The sequence below is a fragment of the Penicillium samsonianum genome (assembly GCF_028829775.1).
Source record: "Penicillium samsonianum strain IBT 33392 chromosome Unknown utg000004l_segment0_segment0, whole genome shotgun sequence".
Lineage (NCBI taxonomy): Eukaryota > Fungi > Ascomycota > Eurotiomycetes > Eurotiales > Aspergillaceae > Penicillium > Penicillium samsonianum.
Genome location: NW_026643262.1, coordinates 2,011,843 through 2,037,413, shown reverse-complemented (window position 1 = coordinate 2,037,413; position 25,571 = coordinate 2,011,843). Strand labels below are relative to the sequence as shown.

At 51.0% G+C, this 25,571-nt stretch overlaps 14 protein-coding genes across 14 annotated transcripts; 5 read left to right on the top strand and 9 right to left on the bottom strand.

Moving 5' to 3' along the window:
• Positions 1–321: 321 nt before the first annotated feature.
• Positions 322–2,767, bottom strand: N7471_007694 (DUF803 domain membrane protein; the record flags this gene model as incomplete). Its single annotated transcript, XM_057280413.1, has 2 exons — positions 322–1,784; positions 1,855–2,767. 2 exons carry the CDS (start codon positions 2,765–2,767, stop codon positions 322–324), a joined length of 2,376 nt encoding a protein of 791 aa, XP_057134673.1.
• Positions 2,768–3,487: 720 nt separating this feature from the next.
• On the bottom strand, positions 3,488–5,251 carry N7471_007693 (WD40 repeat domain-containing protein; the record flags this gene model as incomplete). The annotated part of the gene is made up of 1 exon (XM_057280412.1): positions 3,488–5,251. One exon carries the CDS (start codon positions 5,249–5,251, stop codon positions 3,488–3,490), a length of 1,764 nt encoding a protein of 587 aa, XP_057134672.1.
• A 314-nt stretch (positions 5,252–5,565) lies between these two features.
• Positions 5,566–7,144, bottom strand: N7471_007692 (proteasome regulatory particle base subunit RPT2; the record flags this gene model as incomplete). The annotated part of the gene is made up of 4 exons (XM_057280411.1): positions 5,566–5,819; positions 5,875–6,946; positions 7,009–7,074; positions 7,142–7,144. The coding sequence occupies 4 exons, from the start codon at positions 7,142–7,144 to the stop codon at positions 5,566–5,568; spliced, it is 1,395 nt and encodes a 464-aa protein (XP_057134671.1).
• A 756-nt stretch (positions 7,145–7,900) lies between these two features.
• Positions 7,901–8,726, top strand: N7471_007691 (E2 ubiquitin-conjugating protein UBC1; the record flags this gene model as incomplete). The annotated part of the gene is made up of 3 exons (XM_057280410.1): positions 7,901–8,161; positions 8,221–8,501; positions 8,555–8,726. The coding sequence occupies 3 exons, from the start codon at positions 7,901–7,903 to the stop codon at positions 8,724–8,726; spliced, it is 714 nt and encodes a 237-aa protein (XP_057134670.1).
• A 454-nt stretch (positions 8,727–9,180) lies between these two features.
• On the top strand, positions 9,181–10,558 carry N7471_007690 (TFIIH complex kinase subunit CCL1; the record flags this gene model as incomplete). Its single annotated transcript, XM_057280409.1, has 2 exons — positions 9,181–9,513; positions 9,605–10,558. 2 exons carry the CDS (start codon positions 9,181–9,183, stop codon positions 10,556–10,558), a joined length of 1,287 nt encoding a protein of 428 aa, XP_057134669.1.
• A 550-nt stretch (positions 10,559–11,108) lies between these two features.
• On the bottom strand, positions 11,109–11,489 carry N7471_007689 (uncharacterized protein; the record flags this gene model as incomplete). Its single annotated transcript, XM_057280408.1, has 1 exon — positions 11,109–11,489. One exon carries the CDS (start codon positions 11,487–11,489, stop codon positions 11,109–11,111), a length of 381 nt encoding a protein of 126 aa, XP_057134668.1.
• Positions 11,490–12,357: 868 nt separating this feature from the next.
• Positions 12,358–14,249, bottom strand: N7471_007688 (ATP-binding cassette family ATPase ARB1; the record flags this gene model as incomplete). The annotated part of the gene is made up of 2 exons (XM_057280407.1): positions 12,358–13,626; positions 13,689–14,249. 2 exons carry the CDS (start codon positions 14,247–14,249, stop codon positions 12,358–12,360), a joined length of 1,830 nt encoding a protein of 609 aa, XP_057134667.1.
• Positions 14,250–14,789: 540 nt separating this feature from the next.
• N7471_007687 (HPP family protein) lies at positions 14,790–15,742 on the bottom strand (the record flags this gene model as incomplete). Its single annotated transcript, XM_057280406.1, has 2 exons — positions 14,790–15,368; positions 15,452–15,742. 2 exons carry the CDS (start codon positions 15,740–15,742, stop codon positions 14,790–14,792), a joined length of 870 nt encoding a protein of 289 aa, XP_057134666.1.
• A 602-nt stretch (positions 15,743–16,344) lies between these two features.
• N7471_007686 (uncharacterized protein) lies at positions 16,345–17,364 on the bottom strand (the record flags this gene model as incomplete). Its single annotated transcript, XM_057280405.1, has 1 exon — positions 16,345–17,364. One exon carries the CDS (start codon positions 17,362–17,364, stop codon positions 16,345–16,347), a length of 1,020 nt encoding a protein of 339 aa, XP_057134665.1.
• A 336-nt stretch (positions 17,365–17,700) lies between these two features.
• N7471_007685 (putative NAD binding Rossmann fold oxidoreductase) lies at positions 17,701–19,032 on the bottom strand (the record flags this gene model as incomplete). The annotated part of the gene is made up of 4 exons (XM_057280404.1): positions 17,701–18,078; positions 18,142–18,545; positions 18,596–18,691; positions 18,753–19,032. 4 exons carry the CDS (start codon positions 19,030–19,032, stop codon positions 17,779–17,781), a joined length of 1,080 nt encoding a protein of 359 aa, XP_057134664.1. The 3' UTR covers positions 17,701–17,778.
• Positions 19,033–19,350: 318 nt separating this feature from the next.
• Positions 19,351–20,285, bottom strand: N7471_007684 (O-methyltransferase; the record flags this gene model as incomplete). The annotated part of the gene is made up of 3 exons (XM_057280403.1): positions 19,351–19,395; positions 19,458–20,207; positions 20,265–20,285. 3 exons carry the CDS (start codon positions 20,283–20,285, stop codon positions 19,351–19,353), a joined length of 816 nt encoding a protein of 271 aa, XP_057134663.1.
• A 622-nt stretch (positions 20,286–20,907) lies between these two features.
• On the top strand, positions 20,908–22,335 carry N7471_007683 (uncharacterized protein; the record flags this gene model as incomplete). The annotated part of the gene is made up of 1 exon (XM_057280402.1): positions 20,908–22,335. One exon carries the CDS (start codon positions 20,908–20,910, stop codon positions 22,333–22,335), a length of 1,428 nt encoding a protein of 475 aa, XP_057134662.1.
• A 503-nt stretch (positions 22,336–22,838) lies between these two features.
• N7471_007682 (uncharacterized protein) lies at positions 22,839–23,959 on the top strand (the record flags this gene model as incomplete). The annotated part of the gene is made up of 3 exons (XM_057280401.1): positions 22,839–23,003; positions 23,078–23,409; positions 23,470–23,959. The coding sequence occupies 3 exons, from the start codon at positions 22,839–22,841 to the stop codon at positions 23,957–23,959; spliced, it is 987 nt and encodes a 328-aa protein (XP_057134661.1).
• Positions 23,960–24,722: 763 nt separating this feature from the next.
• On the top strand, positions 24,723–25,367 carry N7471_007681 (uncharacterized protein; the record flags this gene model as incomplete). The annotated part of the gene is made up of 1 exon (XM_057280400.1): positions 24,723–25,367. The coding sequence occupies one exon, from the start codon at positions 24,723–24,725 to the stop codon at positions 25,365–25,367; it is 645 nt and encodes a 214-aa protein (XP_057134660.1).
• Between the last annotated feature and the right edge of the window lie 204 nt (positions 25,368–25,571).

The following is a 25,571-nucleotide window of genomic DNA, read 5'->3' as shown; positions in this document are numbered from 1 at the left end:
TGCTCCCGGGTTTTCTGACCTATTGGGCTGCCCCTTTCATCCAGGGGGTGAAGAATGATGCGATCACTATGGATAAATTGAACGGATAAGAGGCTAAAGGTAAGATTGGTGGAATAAAGCTGGTCCTTATGTGGGTGGAGTATACAATGTGAAAAGAAAGAAATGATAGTTACATTAATAAATTCTTAAACATATACTCGCAGAATGCAATGCCAATTACAAGAATATGCCGGTAGAAATCTACCAGAAAAAAAGCGCCAAGGGGGGTAATAGAGGAAAGAGGGGAGGTGTATATGCATCGGAGCCAGTGAGTCGGGTTGATTATCGCCGAGCTTCCGTCTCGGTGTCGGAATCACCGGTGTTGTAGCTTCGCTCAAGCCGTGTCTCATTATCTGGTGTTGGCGTTCCAGTGACAGCAACATTGTCGGCTGTTTTGGTGTTCTGGGGTTTGCGGAGAGCACCACCCAGCCACGCAAGCCCACCACTCCACGAGTCACTCAAGCTGCGAAGACGGGTCGAATTTTCGTTGGTGGGTTGTGTTGGTACGGTGTTTATTTCTGTCGCAAGAGCTGGGGTCGAACGGCCAGCTTCCGCGGATCTGTCCGCTAGGTTGGTGGCGGACTGGAGTCGAGCAGTTGCAAGTGAAAGCGCCGCATCACTATTTCCCTCGAGGGATGGATCTGCAAAAGCGCCGTCGAGTTGACGCCGACGTCCCAATCTCCGCCTTGTCCGATCCTTGAGAGGGCTACCATCGCCACGCCGGATAGAATCGGCGACTATTGCAGTGAAGCCACCGGAAAGTGTGGGAAGCAGAGGCCCAGGGGAGAAACGAGAGATAGAGCTGCGCAAAGTGCGCCGCGATGGTGTTTCAAGGGGAGCCTCACTGTGAATAGGGTGGCTGGCTTGATCTAAAAGCGTGGGGGTTGAAGCACGTCGTGCGGTACCAGCGTTTCCATTGGCCCCCGTTGCTTCTTCAAGACCAGGTGCAGGAGGGAACTGCAGGAGGACTGTTGAGGCTTGTGCTGCCTCGTCTTCCTGTCCGGGAGGAGTAACGGGGCGGATATCAGACTGCGGGGTCACGACAGCCTGATCTTGAATGTCTTCCCATGGGTTGGACATGCGAGATGGGGGTCGCAATGGTGAAGTGTAGTCAAATGACGGAGCAGACAGAGGAGATGCATCGGTTAAAGACCCACGAGGCGAGGAGGGCGCAGCGGAAAGAACGCCTCTAGGAGTAGATTGATCATCATCTCCATCAGTGCCTTGGCTCAATATGGAACCCCTTGGGGACTGCGGAACCTCATATTGTGCTTCTGTGGAAACGTCTGATGTCTTAGGCAATTGATGGCCAGGCGGAGACAAACCAATTCTGTCATGATACCTTTCGCCATTGAGTAAACCAATGGACCCCTCCTCGTCTTCAGATGAAAATGACGACTCATGGTCGGCGCGGACTCTGCCGCTCGTGATGAAGTAAACCCCGAGGAATGTCAACAGACATCCTCCAACAAACTTTGTCGCGCGGTCAGCCGTTATTGATTCAAAATCACGGTAAAGGACCGCACTTCCGATGATGACAGCGAGAGTGAAGAGAACAAACTGCGTCGGAATCACCTGGGTGGAATCGAAGCGTTGCAGAGCACGATTGATGTAACGGATTTGCATCAATGCACTGGAAACAAGAACGAAGACAAGCAGATAGGTGATAGGGAATGTAATAACATGCCACAATGTGCCAGACAGAAGCGAAGAGACACCCTTCGTAGAAAGAGCTGTGTATCCACCTGTTTGTACGAGTCAGCAACAAGACCAAAAAGAAATGAGCCCTAAAACTAGAAATTACTAGAAACTTACCAAATAATGCAACGAGACCAACATCGATAAGAATGGATCGCGAGCCATACTGGTGACTTGCCCACATGAGACCGATAATCAACGATGTGGTCAATCCGAGATAGAGCTCGAACTCCCATCGCGTGATGTTAACCCAAATTTCATGGGGTCCAATTTGTTCTTCAGACGATTTAGCACTGAGAACCACAACGACGGCACCAGCAATAGAGACGAGCACGCCCCAGAGATCTCGCTTGCGGAATTGTTCTTTGAGCAAGCATGGCGCAATAATGCAATTCGATATTAAAGCCACGACTCCCAATGGCGAGACAATCGACGCCGGTGCAAAGCCGTAGGCCATAAAATTGCCCATTTCCCCCACGACCATGAGCACGATTCCAACCCACCAGTACGGAGATTTGAGGTAGGATTTGCGGTTGCCGTCTGCGCCATCCTTGCTTCCGGTGCTAGTGGCCCGTGAGATCGAACCGGTGTTCCTCCCCTCGGTGTCGTCGCCATCATCGTCGCGATAAGGTTCAAAATCATTCTGCTCAGAGTCTCGGTATTGGCCTTGGGGTCTTCCCCTGGAATCGATGCGCGTTCCATTGTTTCCAAATTCCCCGCTGCGACTCTTGTCCTGCTCCCATTCTCTTGCGATCCGAATATGCGCGTAGCGTTGGATATTGAGAGCCAATGAGATCAAAACATTGCCGCATAAAGCCGTGATAATTCCAATCAGCGATGACCATTCATGCATGCTCCCGCCGTTGCTCCCATCATGGTCATGGGGAGTTCCTGAGGTGGAATTCGATGGTGCGACGAAGAGTTGGTGGATAGAAGAAGCTGCGAATGTAGAGGATTTTGACGGGGAGACGGCGGAAGAAAGAAGACCAGGCAGCAGGCTTGCTACCAGCGACGACTGGGAGGATGCCATCCGTTCGTCTGAAATGGGGCGATCCCAGTACTCGAGTACTGTCTATCGCACGCTTTGGCGGGGAAGCCTTTTTGATTGTCAAGCACCCCTTACACACCCCAGCTCTCCGGCGGGTATGGCCGATCAAAACGAACCCCCAGATTCGACGGTGAGCATTTGATCTCAAGTCGCAAAAGACCGCATTCTGTTCCGGGTAATCCGACGTTCTCGCGCGAAGATTATCACGACGGATAAGGGTAGTAATGAGTGCGAAGAGGTTTGGGTAGGCGGCAAGCTTACAGAGCGGAGGCGCGCCGCAGAGAGAATTGATATGTCAGCACCAAACAAACCAGCCGTTTCCAAAGCTTCCAAGGTCCCTTACAGTCATTGGAGCCTACGCGGTAATTTAACGTTCCACAGCGCAGATATGAATTCAAACAATACTAAAGGCGACGTTTGCGCGAGGTCGAAGCTCGTGCAGTTCTTCCATGGCTACATATCATTGGCGGTTCGGGCGGGCAGTTCGGGATAGTCGGGCTCTTGGGGGACGTCATGGAGCAGCAAAAGAGGGAACAACCCAGAGCAAATGTAAGGAGCTGGTTCTGGTTGGGCTTGGGATCCCTACTACAAGTTGTACTACATATTGTATATTGCACAGGCAGCTAGATCTGAGTCATTGCAGCCCAACGGGACGCTTCTGATACCAAAAATCGTGATGAGTATATTACATCTCCAAGCGGATCATCGCTTTGCTTTCTTCTTTTCCGGTCCTTGTTCTTCGCCATCACTCAGTTCCGCGTAGATGGCCTTTGGTTGTGTTTCTTTGTATGCCTTGGTGAATATAGGCTCCTTCTCCGCCTGGTCGGCATATTTCAAGAGTGCTTCACGTGGATCCTCATCTCGCATGGAACTGAGCGGAATATGCTCAAGGATATGTTTCTCATCTGGGGTATTTTTGGCAAATGGCGTCTGCACCGGCATATGCGGTCGGCGAGGATCCCGAGAGCGACCAGAGGCTGTAAAGCCAACTGTAGGATGACGAGCAGACCTAGTTGCCGAGCTGTAATGCGGAACTCCGTTGGAGCCGACGACCACCGAATCACCTGCCAATTCCTGGTTCAAGTCCGCGGTAATGGCAATTTCATCAACGTGGCGGAGTTTTGGCGCCTTGGACATGACCGTCGCTGCGCCCTTCGTGGACATGGTCGGGTTATAGAGGACGTGGGTTTCCGCATTGGCGGAGCCCGTCATGATCTGGTTGAGCTTTTCGTGCCATAGAACAGTAATCAAAGGTGACCCCGGTGTCACAGGAGTGACGAGCTCTGGCTTGAGAGTAGCGGGGTTGAGGATATACAGATGGCCGGTTTCAGAGCCTGTGATGACATTGGCAGATGAAGGGGAGAATTGAATGTTGGATGTCGGGTAGCGGGAAGATGTCGAGGTGTGTGTGACGGTTGTGACTGGAGTCTTGAACTTTCTGGTATCCCAGAGCTTGATCGTATCATCACCACCTCTGGTGATAACAAGCCTTCCATCGGAACTGATGTCAAGACCGCTTGTCCATGTATCTTTGACATGAGCATCCCGGATTTCTGCGCTAGGTCTTGTGTATGGGCCATTTCCACTCCACATAGCGAGGCTCCCATCCAGACCTGCACCCACCAGAATGTCGGCGCCTCCTTGTTTCGGGGAGCCCCAAGCGATGGCAGTCATCTTAGTCCGACCAGCGGAGCCAGCTGCCCGTGACTTGTGCACGATCACCTCCCTCTGCGAGCGGCCAACGTTGGCATCCCAGATGCGAATTGTGCTGTCGGTTCCAGCAGTGGCGCATAGGTTAGGATCAGATGGGTTCCATGCACCACAAGTCACCTCAGATACATGTCCTTTGGTATGATGCAAATCTCGTAGATACATATCTCCCTTCACAAATTCTGTGAGTATCTCACCATCACGGCTGAGAATCCGTGGCTGCGCAGTAGCAGTCACAGCTAAAACATAACTTGGGGAGAGCGGATTGAACGCGGCGTAGTGCACGGCGTGGGTGTCCTGGGCCGCTGTCGCTTTCTTGGCTGAAGGATCGACGGACTTGAAAGCGCGCAGTGTGGATGGAGTCATCGAGGCAAAGTCATATAGTTTCAGTGTGCAATCGGTAGAACCTGTGATTAGTCGGGCCCCCGAGGGGTCCACGGTCATGGTGGTCACGGCACGCTCATGAGCCTTGAGCACGAGCTCATGCGATACGGGAAATTCATCCTCGTCATCATCTGAATCGTCAGAGTCTTCGTCGCTATTATCATCACTGTCTTTCTGCTCATCATCGCTCCCTCTTGCTTCTGCGCTAGGGGCTGTCGAGCCAGTGCTTAGTTCATTGCCCTCGGGTTTCGGAGCCGAAACATCGACACGCTTGGATCGGTCGAGCTGGGACTCAACATCAACCGATTTCGCCTGCTTCCCAAAGCTGGAGGGAAAGAACTTGTTGAATGCTTCCTCGTCGAATTCATCCATGATTGAGTGTATGAGAAACTTTGCGACAGATGGAGAGAGGCGCTTCAACCTGATAGTGAGCTTGTTTGCAGTGTTTGCAACTCGTGACCGATAAGCCGAAGTGCTTGGCGCAAGCAATGGATCTTGCGCAGTACCTACACAGGCGAATTATGTACTTTGGATGTATGTTTATGGATAAATTTAGGGAAATTGCTAGGCGTTGCACCTTTAGATTCGTTCATCACTCGATTATTACAATACACAAGGGACCTAGCTGAGTACAGGTCTCTAGCGCAAGCACTCCGGCACTCTACCCTCAAAATAATTGCCAGCGCTTACAAGTACAGACCCTCCACAGGACCGCCGTCCTGCTTGGTCTTCATGATACGCTCACGAGCAGCCCGGAAATCATCCATCTGCACCCTCATCCGGCGCTCTCTCAGGGCCATCAAACCAGCTTCGGTACAGATGGCGCGGATGTCGGCACCAGAGAGATCATCCTTCTGGTTGATGAACTCCTCGAGATCAACGTCGTCACCGAGAGACATCTTCGATGTGTGCAGAGTGAAAATCTTCTTCTTTGTGTTTTCTAAAAAATAGTTAGTAACCCATGACGAAGCAGTAGACATTAGGGTATCACTTACGGTCTGGATTCTCGAAGAGAATCTTACGGTCAATACGACCAGGTCGGATCAAAGCTGGGTCCAGTGTTTCAATCTTGTTGGTGGCCATGATGACCTTCACGTCGCCACGATCATCGAATCCATCCAGCTGGTTCAGAAGCTCCAGCATGGTTCGCTGAATTTCTCGCTCGCCGCCAGATTGTGATTCGTATCGCTTCGTACCGATAGCATCAATCTCGTCAATGAACACAATTGATGGAGCATGGTCAGCAGCAACTGAGAAGATCTGGCGAACCAGACGGGGACCATCACCCAGATACTTCTGGATCAGCTCACTGCCAACAATGCGGAGGAAGGTTGCGCTGGTCTGGTTGGCAACGGCCTTGGCAAGTAGCGTCTTTCCGGTACCTGGAGCACCGTAAAGAATCACTCCCTTGGGGGGCTTGATACCCATCTCTTCATAAAGCTCAGGGTGTAGCAAGGGCAGCTCCACGGATTCTCGAACTTCCTGGATTTGCTGCTCCAGACCACCAATATCGGCGTATGATTCTGTCGGCGCCTTGTCCAACTTCATCACCGAGACAAGGGGGTCGGACTCCTCTGTCAATACACCGACGACAGACACTGACTTGTGGTGTAGAAGAATACTGGCACCCGGCTCGAGGAGATCTTTATCGACGAAAGACATGATCGAGACGTAGTACTCAGGGCCGGTGGCACTTGAGACAATAGCATGGTCATCATCAATCAACTCTTCCAAGTTTCCGACACCCATCGGGCTGCCTCGCATGTCATCGACTCGACTCCGCTCATCAGCGTTCCGATCCATCACATCCAAGTCACCACCTCCCCTGGCGGGATCCTGGGTTGCCTGGGCCTTGGCCTTGCGCATTCGTTCCATGTTCTCGACGTACTCTTCTTCTAACAGCAGGTGGTCGTGAATACGCTGCATGCGAAGGTATCGTAGCTTGCATCGCGATGTAGGGTAGATATCGGGGAGCTTGGAGGCGGTGCTTGGGCCGGCAGCCTTGCGCTTCTTCTTTCCAAGACGAGTGGTAGGTGGTGGGGGAGGTTCGTATTTGGGCTTGTCCTTCTGATGAAAGAAAGATGGTCTTAGCGCCATTTCTGTAGCAGAGGAAACGAGTAGAAACATACCTTCTTATCCTTGTCATCGCGTCCATCGCCTCCAGGGCCGCCGCCCAGATTAGACTGCTGTTGACCCTAGTTTTGAATGTTAGAATGCAAATCGAGATGGCCTCCCAAAGGCTGGCAAGATTGGGACACTCACCATGTTTGTCAGCCACCGAGAGGGAGACAATCAGAATCCCTGGTGTGAAGTTGTAAATGGAATCTAAGTAGGGTCGATCCCGAGCCTTAGGTGGTGTTGAAAGATGAGAAAGACAAGTCGAAAGGGATGGATTGTCAATGCAGATGTGGTGGTATCGTCGGAGGTCAGACGCTGGGCGAGCTGGAAGCTGTTAGGTCCACACGTGACTATTAAGGCCTCAGGCCGACACTGCGTCATTCACGCCTTATTGCCTTAACGCCTGTCTTATCGGCACCTTGCTTGTACCTCCGACATTCTCGAAGACAATCAAAAGAAATTTATATTCCATTGAGGCTCTATACTAAGATTTACCTAACGGAACCCGGACTTAAGAGTCGTGCTTTTTCCCGAGGTCTATATCTCAGGTTCATAGAACAGGTGACAGGTGACAGGTGTTGAGCTCATCACTCATACTGATTCCCCGTATAGTTCCCCTCCTTTGGTGAGATCCTCGTTTATCTTGTTGCTTTCAATTTCCTAGAGGATTTCGTACTCCGGGTGTGATATTCTCTACTTTATCTTCGGCCTTCCTAACTCCATCCTCCTACTATTAGCCCCACTCCGTCTTCTTCTTCTTTCTCTCCACGGCAGTTTCCACGCTCTTGTGCGGTCTTTGACAAGGCGGAAATAGATCTAATTGTCTCCACAATTTACACAAAAAGTGGTCCATCTTTCAACATCTCTTGTTTGACCTCTTTCTGAAACAATCCCCGAATCACCATGGCTAGCAATCGTATGCGTCGCATTGGAAAAGAGATTGCGGACATTCACGCCGATGCCCACTCTCAAATCAAGGCCGAGCCATTTGGTAACCAGGACGATGTCACCCACCTGAGAGGTTCATTTCCAGGGCCACCCGGCACCCCGTATGAAGGTGGCACCTACAATATCGATATCAAAATCCCCACCGACTACCCTTTCCGCCCACCTACCATGAAGTTTGAGACCAAAGTGTGGCATCCAAATGTCAGCAGCCAAACGGTCAGTACCCTCTTCGCAATATCCATATGAGAAAGACTGGATTCTGATAGCAAATTTAGGGTGCAATCTGCCTCGACACGCTTTCCAGCGCTTGGTCACCGGTTCTGACTATCAAGTCCGCTCTGCTTTCGCTGCAATCATTGCTCAGCACACCCGAGCCCAAGGATCCCCAAGATGCTGAAGTGGCTAATATGCTTCTCAAGTCCCCCAAGGAGTTTGAGCGTGTTGCACGCGACTGGGCAGTCGTCTATGCTGGAGCTCCCGCGGGTAGTGCTGACAATGGAAGCGGTTCAAGCCTAGATGACACCCGGCAAGGGGCTGCCGAAGACGATCTTGCAAAGTGAGTCATTCTTCTACCATTCATTGGATATGATTGCTGACTATTATCTATAGATATGATGGATATAACAAGAATTTGATCGACCGTTTCTCCAGCATGGGCTTCGACGTTGATCGTGTTGTGGCTGCTTTCCGATATGTCGGTGCCGATCGACGAGGAGGTCAAGACTACGAGTTGGAAGAAGGTAGTATGGGTGATATTGCTACCAGATTGCTCGGTGAGTGATGTATATTCTGGTGTATGTGGTGGACTCGGGATGAAAAGCGGCAGAAAGTCATGGAATATGAATGGATTGCATTGGGTGGTTTATGCATGTCAAATATTTGTTCCATAGGTTTTAATCGATATTTGATCCAATAAAATAACATCAAAAAACAATATAACCTTGAAATGATTTGATGTCCCTTCAGGCAGAACTGCAGGTGAAGTGAGGGTTGGTGTTATCGATAAGCACCAGCTTTGAGCTTGGAACCTCCCTCGGATCAACCCAAGTGGATTATTTGCTAGGCTCATTGATAATTGTCGAATACTTATTCTCATACCTAGAACGACCCTGGAATTTCAACCTCGACCTGCTCATAGTTACTCTTTGGTGATATTCTAACCATCCGGCCGTTGTCTCCGCCTAAGAATAAAGGTTTCGAGCCTTTGATTCTTCCAAGTCAAGAGCAGCAGCACCATGATTGAAGACGACATTTACCGTGCCTCGTCCCAGTACCGATTGTGGTCATACACCGAGCCATCTCTGCAATCTCTCAGAGCCTCGACGAATGCCGTCGCCAGCGAGCGCGTGCGCGCCGCTTTGCGCAGATCGCGCGAAACTCATCAGTCGACCGCATCCTCCGCGGCGGGAACACCACTACCGGAAAGCAATACGGAAATAAAGAACAAAGATGAGAAGGATGTCGAATGCTTGACGCCGGAGGAGGAGCTCGTTCTCGTGCGGTATTACTGCGAGAAGACACTAGAGCTCGGAGAGACATACAAACCACCAATTCCGACAATGGTCCGGGTACGTTAAGCTCTAGGGGGCTTCATGCTCTACTTGAAAATCATTGCAAATAAAGCTTAAGAAGCTGACTTTCCTCGTTCTGCACATACAGGCCACCGCGATCCAATACCTCCGCCGCTTCTACCTAACCAACTCACCCATGACATACCATCCAAAGTCGATCATGGCGTGTGCGCTCTTCGTCGCGACCAAAACCGATAATTACTATATCTCTCTTCGGCAATTTGCAGATGGAATCCCTGGTGACACAACGACAGAGGACGTCATCGCACCGGAATTCCTGCTCATGCAGGGACTGCGTTTCACCTTTGATGTACGGCATCCGTTCCGGGGACTCGAAGGCGGCGTCATGGAACTACAAGCCATCGCACAAGGCCAAGGCCAGCCAGCCCCCCATTTACCATATGAGACCGCGGAAGATCTCCAACAAGGATTGCTGTCCATCGCACCTCCTCCCGTCCCCTCGTCCTCAATGTCAGATCGAATCGCTCGGGCCCATGGCACAACTCGTGAGCTGCTGAAATCCGCTGCGCAGATGACGGACGCCTACTTCTTGTACACACCATCCCAGATCTGGTTTTCCGCCTTTTTACTGGCAGATCGTCCCCTAGCCGAGTTTTTGCTAGACGTCAAACTTGGTGGTCCTGTCACAGCCACAATCCCTACCCCTGAAACAGACGAAAATGGCCTGGTGAACCCTCTATACGAAATCCGCTCCAAGCTGCATCACGTCTTGAGTGAATGCTCTGCTCTTCTCCAATCCTACACACCTCTCTCCTCAGACCCCGCGCAAATGAAGAGCCTCAAGCGCATCGCAAAGAAACTATATCATTGTCAGAACCCCGAGAAGGTGAATCTGGCCGCCGCTCAGAAACGGGAATCAGCCCAGCCATCTACCACTGTTCAAAGTGACACTGGAATTGTCACTTCTGAGAGCGAAACAGAACGCCTAGCGAAAAAGCGGAAATTGGAACAAGAACAAATCGTCCGTCAGGATGATGATGTTTTTGGTCCGGAGCTGGTCACTCAGCGGACCAAGCAGTAATGATCATGCCTGTGATTGAATCTAAATGCACAAATAGTTTAATATCAAACAACAGAACACACACACTTCTAGATGCACCAAACGTTGGACATGGTGGTACGTTCTCAAATTTCAAGGTCTTAGATACAGCTATTAGACTTCTCGGTCTATACAGACCTGAAACCTCGAAGGTCTCGAATCCAGCAGAGGGAACATGCATTCCTGTCATCATCGGACAGAAATACTCAATTTGGCTCAGGTTTGTTTTGCTCTGATCCAGCATGGCGAACCAAATCGAATCCAGCCTTTCGATATCCATTCAATGCGATATCAATGATTGTAATTGACCCTGCCTTTTTTCCCCTATCTAGATCTCCGAAGTAGACTACCCAGTAACAAGGATATCCCGCAGAATATAACAACGCCATTAGGGCCTGTCTTTCTAATATTAGTGCCTTGTTGACCAATACTCGTCTACCTGACCTCAGCAAGAATTCCCATTTTGCAAGGCCTACACTACAAATCCCAAACACAAAACAAGCACCAACATAAACACAAACATAAAATATATTCAAAAAGGCAAACTATCCAAAACCCCCACCAAAAGATCTGCAACTATCAAAGGAGGTGCACCACTAGAAAGCTCATCCTTGAGCACATTCAGTTCCCACTTAATCTCAAAGCAAATCTCCTTAATATGAAGGGACCCCCAACGAACACGCACGCGGTTATCATCCCGGATCCCGAATTCGCCGACCTCACCCAGGAATCCAATCTGCATGACCCGCTCGCAGAGCTCCTCCAGCCTTGTCGGGATCTCCTCCATATCAGGGCTTGGTGATGATGGGCTCAGGAGAACGAAGACTTGGCACTGTAGCTTGTGCGTGAAGGCTTCGCAGGCTTGGGTATAGATTTCTTGGAAGTTGTGGGGGTGTATGCGAGCTCCGTCCATTGTGTTGCTGGTGGAGTGTATGTATCTATAGAAGGTTTCTAGTGTGAGTGGGTTAATGTGTGAGGGCTTACCTAGAATTGGTTTGGCCGTTGACGATGAGATGGTCGATGGGATGGGATGGAGATTGTGGTGAGATCCGGGGGTATTTATGTATGTGCTGTTGGTGCTGACTTGGATTTGGTTCTTTGTGGGGGAGAAAGAGAAGACAATGAGATACTATGGCCATTGTTGGTGTTCTTTGTCGCCTGGTGCATCGCCGCGGTGTGTTGTATTAGTGTTGGGATAAGAATAACAAGAAAGAGAAGAAAGGCATTGGCAATTCTTGGACTAGTCCCGTGGCCGATCATCAGAGTCATGATAATACTGCTGGTGGGAAGAGCATCTAGACAGGACATGGAATAACCTCGGAAGTATCAATCAGGAGGAAGCTCAAATCGGGTATACAGGTATACGAAAATCACAGTCATACGGATATCTTTCAGCGTAACCGGCATCCTTTATATTCACCTCGGAAGAGAGGACTAGATACATCATCAAGGATGCATAACAAGACAGGAAATCGAAAAACAGACGGATCGAATCAGGGGTAATGAGTTCATGATAGCAATAAACGCAGAAGTCCAATCTCTCCATAACCCAAAATCTATTCGGAAAAGGAGGGAAGGACAAACGATCTAACGGACAAAAAGAAAATAAATGAAAACCATCCCAATCCAAGGAACTTTTTGTTGGAGTGTCCCTGTTTGCGGGAACCAAACTTTTAGTGCCATGTGGGCATTTGTATTCCTTCAGTTCTCGTCTAGCATTTCGTCATCAATAGGGGAAAAAAAGAAGTTGAACAAAGTTGAAAATAGAATCAATAAAGCCCTTAAACGGCACCGGAAGACAACATCTTGTTACGGAGGTGGTTCTTGTAGTCACCGATGGAGCCGTCCCAGCGGCGGATGGTCTTGTCCTCACAGACCATGATGTCCTTGGCAATCTTGTCGAGGAGACGGAAATCGTGGGAGACGACGACGACACCACCGCTGTAGGCGTTGATGGCATCGGCCAAGGAGTCAATGGTGGGGATATCGAGACCGTTGGTAGGCTCGTCAAGCAGAATCATGTTGGGGGACTCGATGGCAAGCAGAGCGAAGACGATACGAGACTTCTGACCCTCGGACAGGGTACCCATGAGGGCAGTCTGGCCCTCACCGCTCAGACCGTAACGGCCGAGCTGCTGGCGCCAGTACTGGTAATCCTGGGACTTCTCGGGGAAGCGGTCACGGACGAACTCCAGGGAAGACTTGGTAAGATCAAGCTGCTCGGAGGAGTGCTGGCTGTAAACACCGAGCTTCAAGTGAGTGTGACGGGAGACACGGCCACCGATGGGGCTGAGCTTGCCGGTCATGAGACGGAGCAGGGTAGACTTGCCGACACCGTTGGGGCCGACCAGAGCGGTACGGGAATCCATGTCAACACCGAGGTCGAGGTGCTCGTACAGAGTGTCCTCCCATTTACCGGAGTAAGAGAAGCTGACATCGTCAAAGGAAAGAACTGGGGGAGGGAGCTTCTCAACATCGGCGAAGCGGAAGGTGAAGACGCGGTCGGCGACGACGGGCTGAATGAAACCATCGGCCTCCATCTTGTCGAGAATCTTCTGGCGAGACTTGGCTTGACGCACCAAGTTAGCGTAGGTACCAGCGGAAGCAATGAACTTCTTGATGTGCTGGATTTCTTCCTGCTGCTTGGTGTAGGCCTTGGCCTGGTTGGTCTCCTGCTCGCTACGGGTCTTGTGGTAAGAATCGTAGTTACCACCGTAGTAGAGGAGCTTCTGGCCACGCATGTCGAGCATGGTGGTGCAGACACCGTTCAGGAAATCCATGGAGTGAGAAACCAGGATCAAAGTACGATCCCACTTCTTGAGGTACTCCTCCAGCCACACGCAAGCCTCCAAGTCCAAATGGGCAGTGGGGTCATCAAGCAAGAGCAAAGAGGGCTTGACAAACAGGGCCTTGGCGAGGGCAACACGCATACGCCATCCACCGGACATGTCCTTGGTCTTCTTGTTGATGGTGTGCTTGTTGAAGCCGAGACCGGTCAGAATGAGGGAAGCACGAACGTGGAAAGTGGAAGGATCCATCTTGTCCATGCGCTGTATAGGATAGTTAGCTTCTGTTCTGGAACCAAGGAAAGCAAAACTCGAAAAACACGTACGTCGTAAAGGTCTTCAAGAATAGGGTTATCAGGGCCGGAATCCTCAAGAACCTCCTCGGCCTTCCTCTCCATATCCTCCAACTGGCGCTCGGCCTCACGAACAACCCAGTCAAGGGCACCGAAGTCGGTGGGGGGTGCACCCTCGTTCAGAAGGTAGATATCGATGTGCTCGGGAACGGGGTACTCGCGGGCAGCAATGGACTTGAGGATAGTGGACTTTCCGCAACCGTTCTCACCGAGGAGACCGTAGCGACGGCCGAAGGTCAACTCGAGGGTGGAATCGGTGACCAGGACCTTTCCGTGGAACACAAGGGAGCAAGAGGTGATCTTAACGTCGCGAGATGCGGGCAGAGATGACAGCACACCGGTGGTGACACGATCGGACAGACCATGCTTATCCATCTGGGCTGTGAGCTTATCAACGGCGGACTGATCCTTAGTGGCAGGCGCATCCTCGACGATTGGGTTTCCGTGGGCATCGAGTTCGACCTTGGTGTCCTTCTTGGGCTTCTTCTCGTCGGCACGCTTGGCCATGCGGGCAGCCTTCGAGGCGGAAACCATGGTTGCGGGTGTGACGGGTATAAAAAAAAATAGGGGTTTAAAAAGAGAAGTGAGGGACGGGGAAAGGGAGGGAGAGGAGAAAGGATGACAATGCGAAAAGAGATTGAAGAGAAATGCAAAAAGGCTGAGTGGATCGCCTGGCGGGGCGGACAGAAATGGAGGGGCGTAGAGCAGTGGAGATGGTGGTTTGCCCTTATCGATAGAATCCTATCGATTGTCAGTTTAAGAGGGAAAAAGAAGAAAAAGGAGAGAAAGTAGTACCTTTCTTACTTATAAGTTTATTTCTTTGCCTAGAATGTCGAGTGAGTTGGCAAGTTCAAGGATTAAAAAACTTTTAAACAAAAAAAAAAATCAATCAGTGGGCCGTGGACATCAAGTGGATTTTGATTGGGAGAGACGTCACCGCAGTCGGTGCCTGAGGTGTCTATTTGCCACTTTGATTTGTGTGCGCGACTGGACGATAACATAATGGGGGCTATCTCTGGAGAGATAAGCATGTAGCTAGTTAATATACCTAGGTATAATATGTACAGTCTCCCCTCAAAGTCTTTCACTGATCCTCTCCAACACTTCATGTTCCTCGGCAGAAAGCAATATCCCATCAGGCACCGAAATATCACCGCGTTCTACTATCAACCGCCGAGGAACATCAGTCAGACTATCCTCATAATGACTAGAAACACTACGTATTTCCTTTTGACGAGCCTTTTCAACATCCCCCCGAGACCGCGACAGAGGATGTGACGTCCACCAGTATAGCGGATACCGACGCTGGATATTGTTGATGACCACAGCCGCAGCCTGCATAAGCGTCACTCCAAGCAACATGACCGGGAACAGAAACCAGCCCAAAGCAACAGTCTGAGAGTGTGTCACTGCCAGTAGAGCAGTCGCACCCGCCGGCGGGTGTGTAGTATTGGTGAGAATCATGACAGCCGTGGTAAGAGCGCAAGCAAGAGCGCCCCCAAGCTCAGTATACGCTTCAGCACAAGGGTCCAAGGCGAACAACTTCGATATCCCGACACCGAAGAAACAGGCGATGACCTGGCTCAGGATAGCATTGCGTGGTTGCGCGAAGGGCGAGTCGATCGCGCCGAATTCAATAACTGCCGCTGCACCCTATTATTAAAGAATCATAGTCAGCCCTGGGTTGTTCTTGTTCAACTTCCACTCTGCTCTCGCATCAGACCACCACAACTCACAAAACTGCCAACAATTACTGTCGCATCACGCGCTTCAAAAGAAGGCACTCGTTTCGAAACAGATGCCACCAAAGCCACCCCGCAAAATGCTCCAAGCAACGACCACAAGGCGACCACGATGTTGCCTATTGGCTTGGGTGGTCTATCCCGATATCCCAGCATATGGGCAACAGGTCTTGGTACGAGTTGCCATCTCGGTGCTGGCACAAACGGATTCAAATACCGATCGATATCGAAATTCCAGGTCGTGGGGTGGGATAGCGTCACCGGTCCATGCGGGGATGGCGCCATGCTGGACTTCTGCTGCGATGGGCAAATATGCTCCAGGCTCCGGTAGGTTTGCTGGTGATCTCACAGCACCAAATCCCATCAACACATCTCACGGTGGGGTTCAGCCCTGTCGGAGATATAAAGGAAGAACTCCCCATCCACCACGGGTATACGGGTACCTCTTAGTGAGAAATACCTCATGTGTGCGGTTTAACACGCAACGCTTCTCTCTTTCTCCGCGGATTTCAAAGTCCCCGATGTCTCCCAAGGTCGATGCCAGGTCCAATTTCTTGTCCACTCAGCGGATTTGCATTTGGTAATATTAACTACTGTTTGGGACTAGCGGCTTGGCATAGCGTCATTGTCCGAGATCTCGCCTGACGATATTTCCTATTTCGTCGTATCCATCGTAGAGCTACTCTACGCTTCAGTCTCAATGCAACTGACATATATTGGTTGTTTTGGACTAATACTGAAGTAAAAATGGAATTGATTGCCACACAAACCAGCTCTCCCAGCGATTTTGATATATGACCAGTCAATACCAGAGCACCCATCTATACCAAAGAACAGTAATATATTTCCAACGACATCAATCTACAACAAACCCATAAATAAGACCCTCAAATATCGCTCCCAACATCCCTCAAACACTCCTCCCCTTCCCCATTCCCCAACGACAACCCCACACACCAAGCCCGCGGATACTCCATCCCCCACTTCGCCATAAGTGCCCTAAGATCCGCCTCATGGCCAGGAACAACATTAACAAAGACCCGATCACCATGCGATCGCGGCTCAGAATGCACCGCGCCCTCCTCGCCAACCCGGAAAAAAACACACTCCCCCGCAGACGCCTGCACAATCCCATGTCCGCCCAGCTCAACCGCTAGCCGAGCTCGCACCGACTCCGCCGCCATGGCGCAGCCGACACACCGCACGGAGACGCAGGTGTGGTCTGGATCTGCGGCGCGGGCGGCCGTTTTGGCGGCTTGTTGCATGGCGCGTGCTAGACGGTTTGTTGCCGGTGGGATGAATAGGGTTCCTGGGCCTAGGAGGGTTGTTGTGAGTTTCCAGTTTGTTGGGGTTGGGCTTGTAGAGGGGATTTGGGCGGTTGGGGGTGTGGGTGGTTGGTGATCATGATGCTTGGTTTGTAGTTTGGAGGGTAAGATTGGGTTTAAGAGCTTTTGGTTTGTTGTTGGTCCTGTCCGGGTGGATTTGAGTAGATTAGTTATTGGCGAGAAGAGCGATTCTCGTCTGGCATGGTTTATTGGTGGTTGGAGGGGAGAGAAGAATAAATCGTCTGTGTGCCAGCGTGGGGTGTCGAATTCATCCGAGCCTTTGCTTGCTCTGATTGTGAGCCAGTAGTGGGATTGGTTGTTCTTGGTCAGGAATTCGTGGACGTATGCCAGGAACGAGAATAAAGAGGGTAATATTGAGCCGCTGATTGTGGCTTCTGCCCAGGTATTGAAGGAGGATGGCAGGTTACATGATTCCAGGGTCAAGAGGGGTCCGCAGTAAGTCCATGAGGACGAAGTGTTGAGGGTAATTGGATCATCTGATGGTAATAGTTCTTTAGACTCGACTGGATATTTGACTGCATATGGGAAGAATCGGAAATCTGGTAGCGATTTGACGTCCATCACGAGTATCTCTTAGCTCAAGATTTAATCCTTCAGGAGGGCCGTGGAACAATTTGGAAAGCCTCTGGCTCGTAGAAGAGAAAATATGCTCAGACCCCTAGCTCGTGCATACCATGTGACGGTGAGAGTCCAGTCAACGGCCTAGCGGCAGTTTGAGGCCCGTTGTTAGGCAGCAAGATGGATATATCCAACTAATTCCACGTACTCCATACGGAGTACTCAAGTGTGAAGATCATTAGACATACAGTTTTGGCAGGTGAAATCCTTTTGCGTAACAACGCTAATTATTTAGTTGCCAACTGGAAGGCTATTTACTGTATTTATTGGAGCAAAAAATTTCATCCAAGGCTTCAATTTATATTGCCTTTTATCAAAATATATCATAATCATTATTTTCACCTTACAAACCCGAGCTTAGACGTCCAAAGTACGTCCAGTGCGGGAACTCTCACGAGCCAACTCGATCAAACGAATGACCTCACGAGCCTCCGCGCCACTGGCAGGGAGGTCGCCCTCGCCATTAAGAGCGCGGACAAGCTTGCGGTAGTACTCGGTGTAGGTGGGGGGCTCGACGGTGGGAACGACCTCCTTGACGGGCTTTCCGTCCTTGATAGTAGTCAGAGCACCGTAACGCTCGCTGGGCTCACGGCCGTAGCCCTTATCATGGGGCATGATGCCGGCCTTGAGCTGATCTTCTTGGATATCGAGGTGGTACTATACAATTGGGTCAGTTTTCGTTTTTCTTTACAGTGATCTGCACAAGTAGATTGCTCTTACCTTCTTGAAGCTACCCTTGTCACCGCGCACCCAGAAGCGCAGCTGCTCGTCCTCGGGGCTGACCACGGTCGCCTTGGCGGTAACCATAGTGCCGTTGGCATAGTGCAGCAGAACGGTGAAGGAGTCCTCGTATGAAGACGAGTTAGACTCACGGGCGGAGCCAATGAAACCAGTCACCCGCGCGGGTAGCCCGAGCAGCTGCACGGCCTGATCCAGGAGGTGGGGTCCGAGGTCATAGATCACTGAGCCACCAGGGATGACCTTGTTCTTCCACTTGTGAGAGTCGGCGGCGGGCTCCTCGGGACGGTGACGGTCGAAGTGGGTCTCATACTCGGAGATGCGGCCGAGCGAGCCGTTCTTGACGAGCTTGGAGAGGGTCACGAAGTCGGCATCAAAGCGGCGGTCTAGAGCAGATATTAGTAGGGGTTTTGACAAGCTAGGTGACAAGACATACTCTGGAACACGGCAAGCTGCTTGTTGTTCTTCTTCGCAATGGCGACGAGGTCATCAGCTTCCTGGGTGGTGGGGGTGAAAGGCTTCTCGCAGACGACTGATAAATTCCACGTTAGTCTATCTATGCCAATTGCTATCCGGGACTTCTAGGCACTTACCGTGCTTGCCAGCCTCCAGTGCCAGCTTGGACAGCGCGAAGTGAGAATCGGGCGCAGTAGTGATGATCACCACATCGACCGCGGGGTCCTGGACCATCTCCTCGGTCGTACGGAAAGACTTCACACCGGGGTGGTCCTTCTCGGCATCATCATTCTGCTTCGGTGTGCGCTGGACAATTGCGTAGAGCTTGAGCTCGGGGACCTCGTTCACGAAGGGAATGTGGAAGATCTTTGCGCTGAAGCCGTAGCCGACAACGCCGACATTGTAAGTCTTAGCCATGATGAGATATTATGGGTTGAGAATTAATTGAGGGGGGAAATCAGTGGGTAGAGAGAGTATTTTATATGTCCCCGGAAATCATTTAGCGGGGGAGAACATGGGAAGGTCCTGGCGACGGCAACGTTGGCTCGGGTGGGGGGTCAACCCCAAAGGCCGAGTCGGGTTCCCGATGTGGCAATGTTCGACTCTACAAATGTGCATCTACTCGGAGCACTCTGCGCCTGATTGATAATCATATTTTGAGGATTCTTCTTGTATTCTTCACATCTCGGATTGTGCCGCTCTACAGTCACACTCGCGTCATTGATCACTTTCCATCTATGCCTCTTGCACCCCCACACATCTCGTAACCTCAATAGCATCCTGTCAACCCAAATTCAGTTAGCGACGCCGAAAGATTCTTCATGGAAATAATTCAAACTTACCCGCAATCCCTCAGGTTGGCATAGCTGACTCTCATACACCAAGTTTGGGTTCCCGACAAATTGGAAAGTGGGCACGTCATCTTTACCCACAAAGGAGTCTACCGTGCGTTCGGCCATCCCGGTAGTGTTATATGCCTGGGAAGGTCCAGCCTTAGCCACTTCACGTTTCTGTTCCACTGAGCTGCGGACATATTCCAGATATGGCGGGTTGCCCGGGTAGATGACATTGTCAGCCGCGAGCACTGAACCCGGCACAATAGCCCCGAAGTGCTCACACAGCTTGAGGTCAGTGGTGTACGCCGGTTTGTAATGATCAATGAAAAGCAGTTCCACTTTCTTCACCTCGCCCGAGGTGAGTAGTTTGTGTAGCGACAAGTCGCTTCGACCGACGATGATACGCACAAAGTCACGCAGTCCAGCTAGCTCAACGAGCATATTGGCAATTGCGGCGAACTCGGGGTTCAACTCCAGACTTAAGTAGCGCTCGCCGCCGTTTCGACGGACTGCCTCGCCGAACAAGATCGCAGAGTAGCCCACGTAGCAGCCGAGCTCGATCATGGTCTTTGGCTTGAGTTCATCGATGAGTTTGGTGACGACTTTGCCCTTTTCGGCACCAACATTCATAAAACGGTAGTTTTTCTCAAACTCGTGAATCAGATCGATAACTTTTTGGGGATGTCCGCGGATTTCATCCAGGTTTGGCTGCTCATAGATGTAATGCAGGAGCTTCAGCTCCTTGCCGGCGTCGTTCTAATGTATGGGTTAGCGTGATTTCTCACAATCTAAGGGTCAGAATGCAATTCCTACCGAGGGAACTGGTAGAGACATGACGTGAATTTAGAGCAAGGTAATTGGATAAATGATGCAAGGAATACTATGCGGACATGCCAAGTTATAAATGGCAACTCACCTCGGGGATAAACCATGGAATACTTCGGGTAGACACAGTAAATCCGAGTCGGACCACGCACACCACTCACCATCCACCATTCATCAGTAGATGGCGTTATCACCATTCCAAGCCTGGAAACTCATATACCTCGGAGGTATCCCTTCAGGCAATCAGCACCGAGCACATTGATAAAGAGTCGGAAAACAGATCCCATATGGTAATTCCGGACATTTCCCAGCCCTGGAGGTTACATCCGAGACCCCCGCCGTTAGCTCTAGAGCGATATACCCAGATCTTGATCTTCTCCAGATACCTAGGTAGATCGAGGTGTTAAAGTGTTTAATCTTGGAAGTGCATCGTCACACCGAACTAGTTCTGCAGGCCAAGCCCCTCACTAATGTCCAGCCCCCCCCAACCTTGGAACTCACATTTTCACTCCTTGTCAGCGATAATGTCCTATACTCTAGGCTAGCCTTCCGAGGTTCATTATTTCCAATACTACTTAGTCAAATGAGCAGACACATCTATCCGCTCCTTGCGGTGAGACACAGACTCAGCATGTCGATCAAATCCGCCAAAGCTTCAGTCTCATCGGGGACTTTGTCACGAGTATTCTGGCATCTCCTTCGAATATGCCTTTCGTTCACGCTGCTGTTTGTCGATAACACCATTCTCGTGGTCGCGGGATTCCTATCCTATCTCCGACCAGCTAATCGACGCCGAGAAACACAACGGAGTGTACGCTTTTACCCGAAAACAGTCCTCATCACAGGCATAGGAACAGCCCACGGCCTGACTCTGGCAAGGTCATGGGCTGTAGAAGGCCACCGCGTCATTGGGGCCGATGTTACAGACCTGGACCTGCCCGTGCGCTCCGGCGGGAGCATGTCCAAGGCCCTGGTGGCATTCTACCGGATCCCTAAGGACCATTACATCCCCCGGCTACTCGATGTTATCCACCGCGAAAAGGTCGACCTGTGGATTCCATGCTCGCCCAAGGCATCCTCCATTGAAGATGCGACAGCCCGACAGGTTGTTGAGAGTCGCACTAGCTGCAAGTGCATCACCTTCGACACCGAGTTAGCGGCTTGCTTCACCCATCCCGATTCTTTCAGGCAGTATGTGATCGAGAGAGGTCTTCCTGTGCTTGAGTATCACAGGGTCCAATCGCGCGACTCTGTGCACAAGATCTTGCACCGGTCGCCCTCCAAAACCTACCAGATCTCCCGCGCGAGCCCATGTGCGAATGACAAGGCTATGCTCTTGCCGAGGCGTACGCTGAGCAAGACATACACAATGGTCAGCGAGATTCAGATCTCCAAGGACCGGCCCTGGATTCTGCAGCAACAATCTCGTGTTGGAGAGCTATTCGCCGACCTACTGATTGTGCGTGGACATATTCAAGCCATTAAGGTTCGGCTTTCGGATTCTGGTTCGTCTACGTGGGGTACCTCGCGTCTAGACGAGGCTCTGGCCGCTTCAGTCCATAGAATTATGCAAACATTGGCAGCCAAAGGTGGTGTTCGCTTGACAGGCCATCTCTCTGTCAGACTCATGGTCGATGAAGAGTTCGACGCGCATTCTGTCCGACACACTATCTACATCGCCGGCTGTACACCTGGCGCTAGAGCCGTCTATAATCTGCTGTATAATGTACCTTGCCCCATTGCAGGCTATCTATCTGTGTTCCCTTCCAATCCAGTCGATACAGCCAACATCGCAGTGGCACTGTCATCAACCCGTTCAGCGCCAACATTTGCCCGAGCCGCCATTCTTCCCGCTGCTTTTTTGCAGTTTTCGTTGTTTCACTTTGCACTCACAGCTCTTGAAGTTGCAGAGGCAGAACTAGTGAGGCTGTTGTTCTGGAAAGACCCGCTGTTCTCTTTTCTTGATCCGGTTCCTTGGTGGTGGCAAGTGCATGTCTATCAACCATTGCGAGAGATCTGGGTGTTGATGAAACAAACACGCGAGGCGGGATTGACTTGATTATTTCCATTTTGTATGTTAGCATAAGTATATGAGAAACGAGACTATGATGTAAATTGACAGGCATATGCCAAGAAGAGTGTGGCGGAGTTCCCGAAATAGTAACGGGCTGTCGCCTGGGCAGCCGATGTGGAGGACATACGTATGCCCGGTGGAAACAAGAGACCAGGGTCAGGCAGAGATACAAATCGATCGTCCGATTGAATATCGAATTCTTCAATTTACATATCTCTACCGTTGTGATTTTAATAACTGCAAAGTTGCGACGTTGCGACGAAAAAAATCAAAACAAAACAAACCGACAGCTTTTCTCCACGGAGCCTCAGCCTGGCCAAGACAGACCCCCCTCAGGTCTCATTCTTCAGGTCTCGACTCTGTTCTTGTCTCATCTCTCACTTTTTGTGTCCCGTATGACTTCACGATAGACTATCTCCCCACTCTGAGACCTTCCCTCCGGGCGAATACCAAAAGCGCAACACCCTTGCAGCGCTCCTACACACAAGATGAAGTTTCAAATGCCACGACCGTCAGGCGGAAGCCTCGGACGGACGAAAAACATACTACATTTCATACAAGGATTCACTATCTTCCTCGCATGGGCTTTAACCATCGCTATCTGGACCAAAGGAGATGGCATTGATGGGCGCACAGGCTGGTACTGGGGTCTGGTGAGTTTTCCATTCCTGCGTTTCTGATACAAAAAAAAAGAGTTCTTTCATTCTGACTTACGATCGCATGGCAGTGCTGGTTGAGTATTCCCGGCCTGGTCTACCTGGTGGCAGTGCCGATGTGGCCACGAGCCCGACGCTTCGGTAACGTCTACGCCTTCGCCAGTGTCGACATCCTCTATTCGATTCTCTGGCTCAGTGCTTGGATCTGTCTCGCTTCCTACGTCGCCCAAGGAAAGTCCAAGGGCTCGAGCAGCTCCGACAAGACGTCCAGCTCCGACTCCAAGTCCACCACCAAGAGAGCCGATGACAAGACCACCAAAACCGGATGCGATAATTGGGCATACGGAAGCGCTGCCAAGTGCAAGCTGAGCGAGGCAACTACAATTATCGGTGTTTTCATTTTGTACGTGCATTCCTTCTACCCCCGAGATACAGCGATTGAATGAAACTAACAGACAAAAAGCATCCTCTTCGCCATCACCGCCTGGATGTCCTTCCGCAACGTGATGCACTTCCGCCGCACCGGCACCCTCCCCGACGCGGTCTCCGACCCCACCTTCGCCGCGCAGAGCAAAGCCGCCTTCTCGTCGAACCCAGCCCACGACTTCGAGGAGGACGAGGATGACATCCGCTCCGGCCGAGGTGGCGGCATGGGCGCCTCGTCCCGCAGCGACCGGGATGAGGACTATGCCCTCCTGCACCAGAGCGAGGTGGATGACCTAGGCAGCGCACACGGCCGGACCGCGATGCAAGGCTCCTACGACCCCACCGCTCCCGCGCCCGGAGGCATCCTCCATGATTATAACAGTACTGGCTACGGTGGTGCGCATGGCCAGCACTATGCGGAGCCCTCCACTCAGTACAATCCGTCGGAATACACCCCATCTGAGTACACTGCTCCCATTGGGTTTAACAACTCGTCGGTGAGTGGCTATGGAAGACGGCCGAGTTGAGTAAAGAGTGTTGTCAGTGTACATGGAGGCATTGCTCAGTGAAATACCCGGAGGATTGATGAGTCGTCTTGCTTTTTTTGCGCCTTGGATATTGACCATGGAGCGGTGTTGGGCGCATCGCTGTTTACTCTGGGCTGATGCCCTTTTCTTTACTATGTTTCTCAGGGGTCTTTTGGCCCTGGGATTACGATTGTATGTCCTGCTTTTGTTTCATTGGATCTAGCAAAATATAGATGTATTGCATTTGTAAAATCATACGTTCCTTCGTGTTTTGTAGCGTAGAATAGATATATGTAGATGATATCTCGAAGGCTGGGTACTTTTCAATCAATCCAGCCAACGCAATCTCTTTTGAGAGTATGAAGCTATGGTTTAATCAACTTTTTTATGATCCTATGAGTTTAGTTACCTTCTCACCTTCCATGGTGGCTCATAGAAGAAAGAGATATAGATAGCACAAGGTACCAATATTCTGCCACCGCTTTCCATATCAGTGGGTTTATGGACAGCTTGCCCTCTTGCCGCCATCATCATCTCTTGACAAGTACAACTCCGAATATTGACCTCAAAGTGAACTGTGCTTTGTCGAACAACTAGACAGTACATCCTAAACTGCACCTTGTATGAATTATCCCATTCCTCTATCACACCTTGCCATTTTCACCCGCCCAGTTACACTACAGCACATATACTAACAACCCCAAGAAACAACACCGACCTTACAACCCCAAACCCGAGACCTCCGGTCTCCTCAACCCCAAAAATGGCCAGTGAAATCGACATCTACAACCAATACCCATTGTACATGGACCCAGCCACGAAAGCACTCTCACTCCCACAGTCATCCGCCCAAACACCCTCCCAAACATCCGCAATCAACACCGAACTGGAAGAACTCAACCAACTCCACCGCGCCCTAATCAGCCTGGATCCACCCAACATCCCCCCGGCGCCCCTCCCCGTAAACCCCAAGCGCAGCGCGCAGATCAACAAACTCCGCGATAGCGCCAACGCCGCCCACCGCAAATCCAACTATGACGAGGCAATCAAGCTGTACACGTACGCCATCGACATGGCGCTCAGCCGGCCGGGATGGGAGCCAGTGAGCGTTGCGCGCGAGGAGTTGTCGGGTCTTTATGCGAACCGCGCGCAGGCGCAGATGGCTCTGCAGGCCTGGCCTGAGGCGCTCATTGATGCTAAGGCTAGTGTTGACTCGAAGCCTGTTGGGAATGTTAAGGCTTGGTGGCGGATTGCTAAGTGTCTTGCGGAGATGAGTCGCTATGAGGAGGCGCGCAAGTTCTTGCATAAGTCGCTTGATATTGAAGGGAAGGATTCTGAGGGTGGGAAGGAGTTGTTTGCTTTGCTGGCGGAGGTTGATAGGGCTTTGTTGCGGGGAATCTCGGCATAGGATTGCTACCCTGTGTTTTTTTGTTTTTTTCCTGCACAGCTACCTCTTTCGTTTCTGCGTGTTGGCTAGGCATTGTGTCGAGGCTTTTATGGTCTATTTGGTTCTGATTACATGATTCCCTTTCTGTTGGGATGTTTCAAGGCGTTTATGCGTTGACGAAGGTTACATATATGCATCGAATTTAGCTGGGCAGACGCGTCTGGT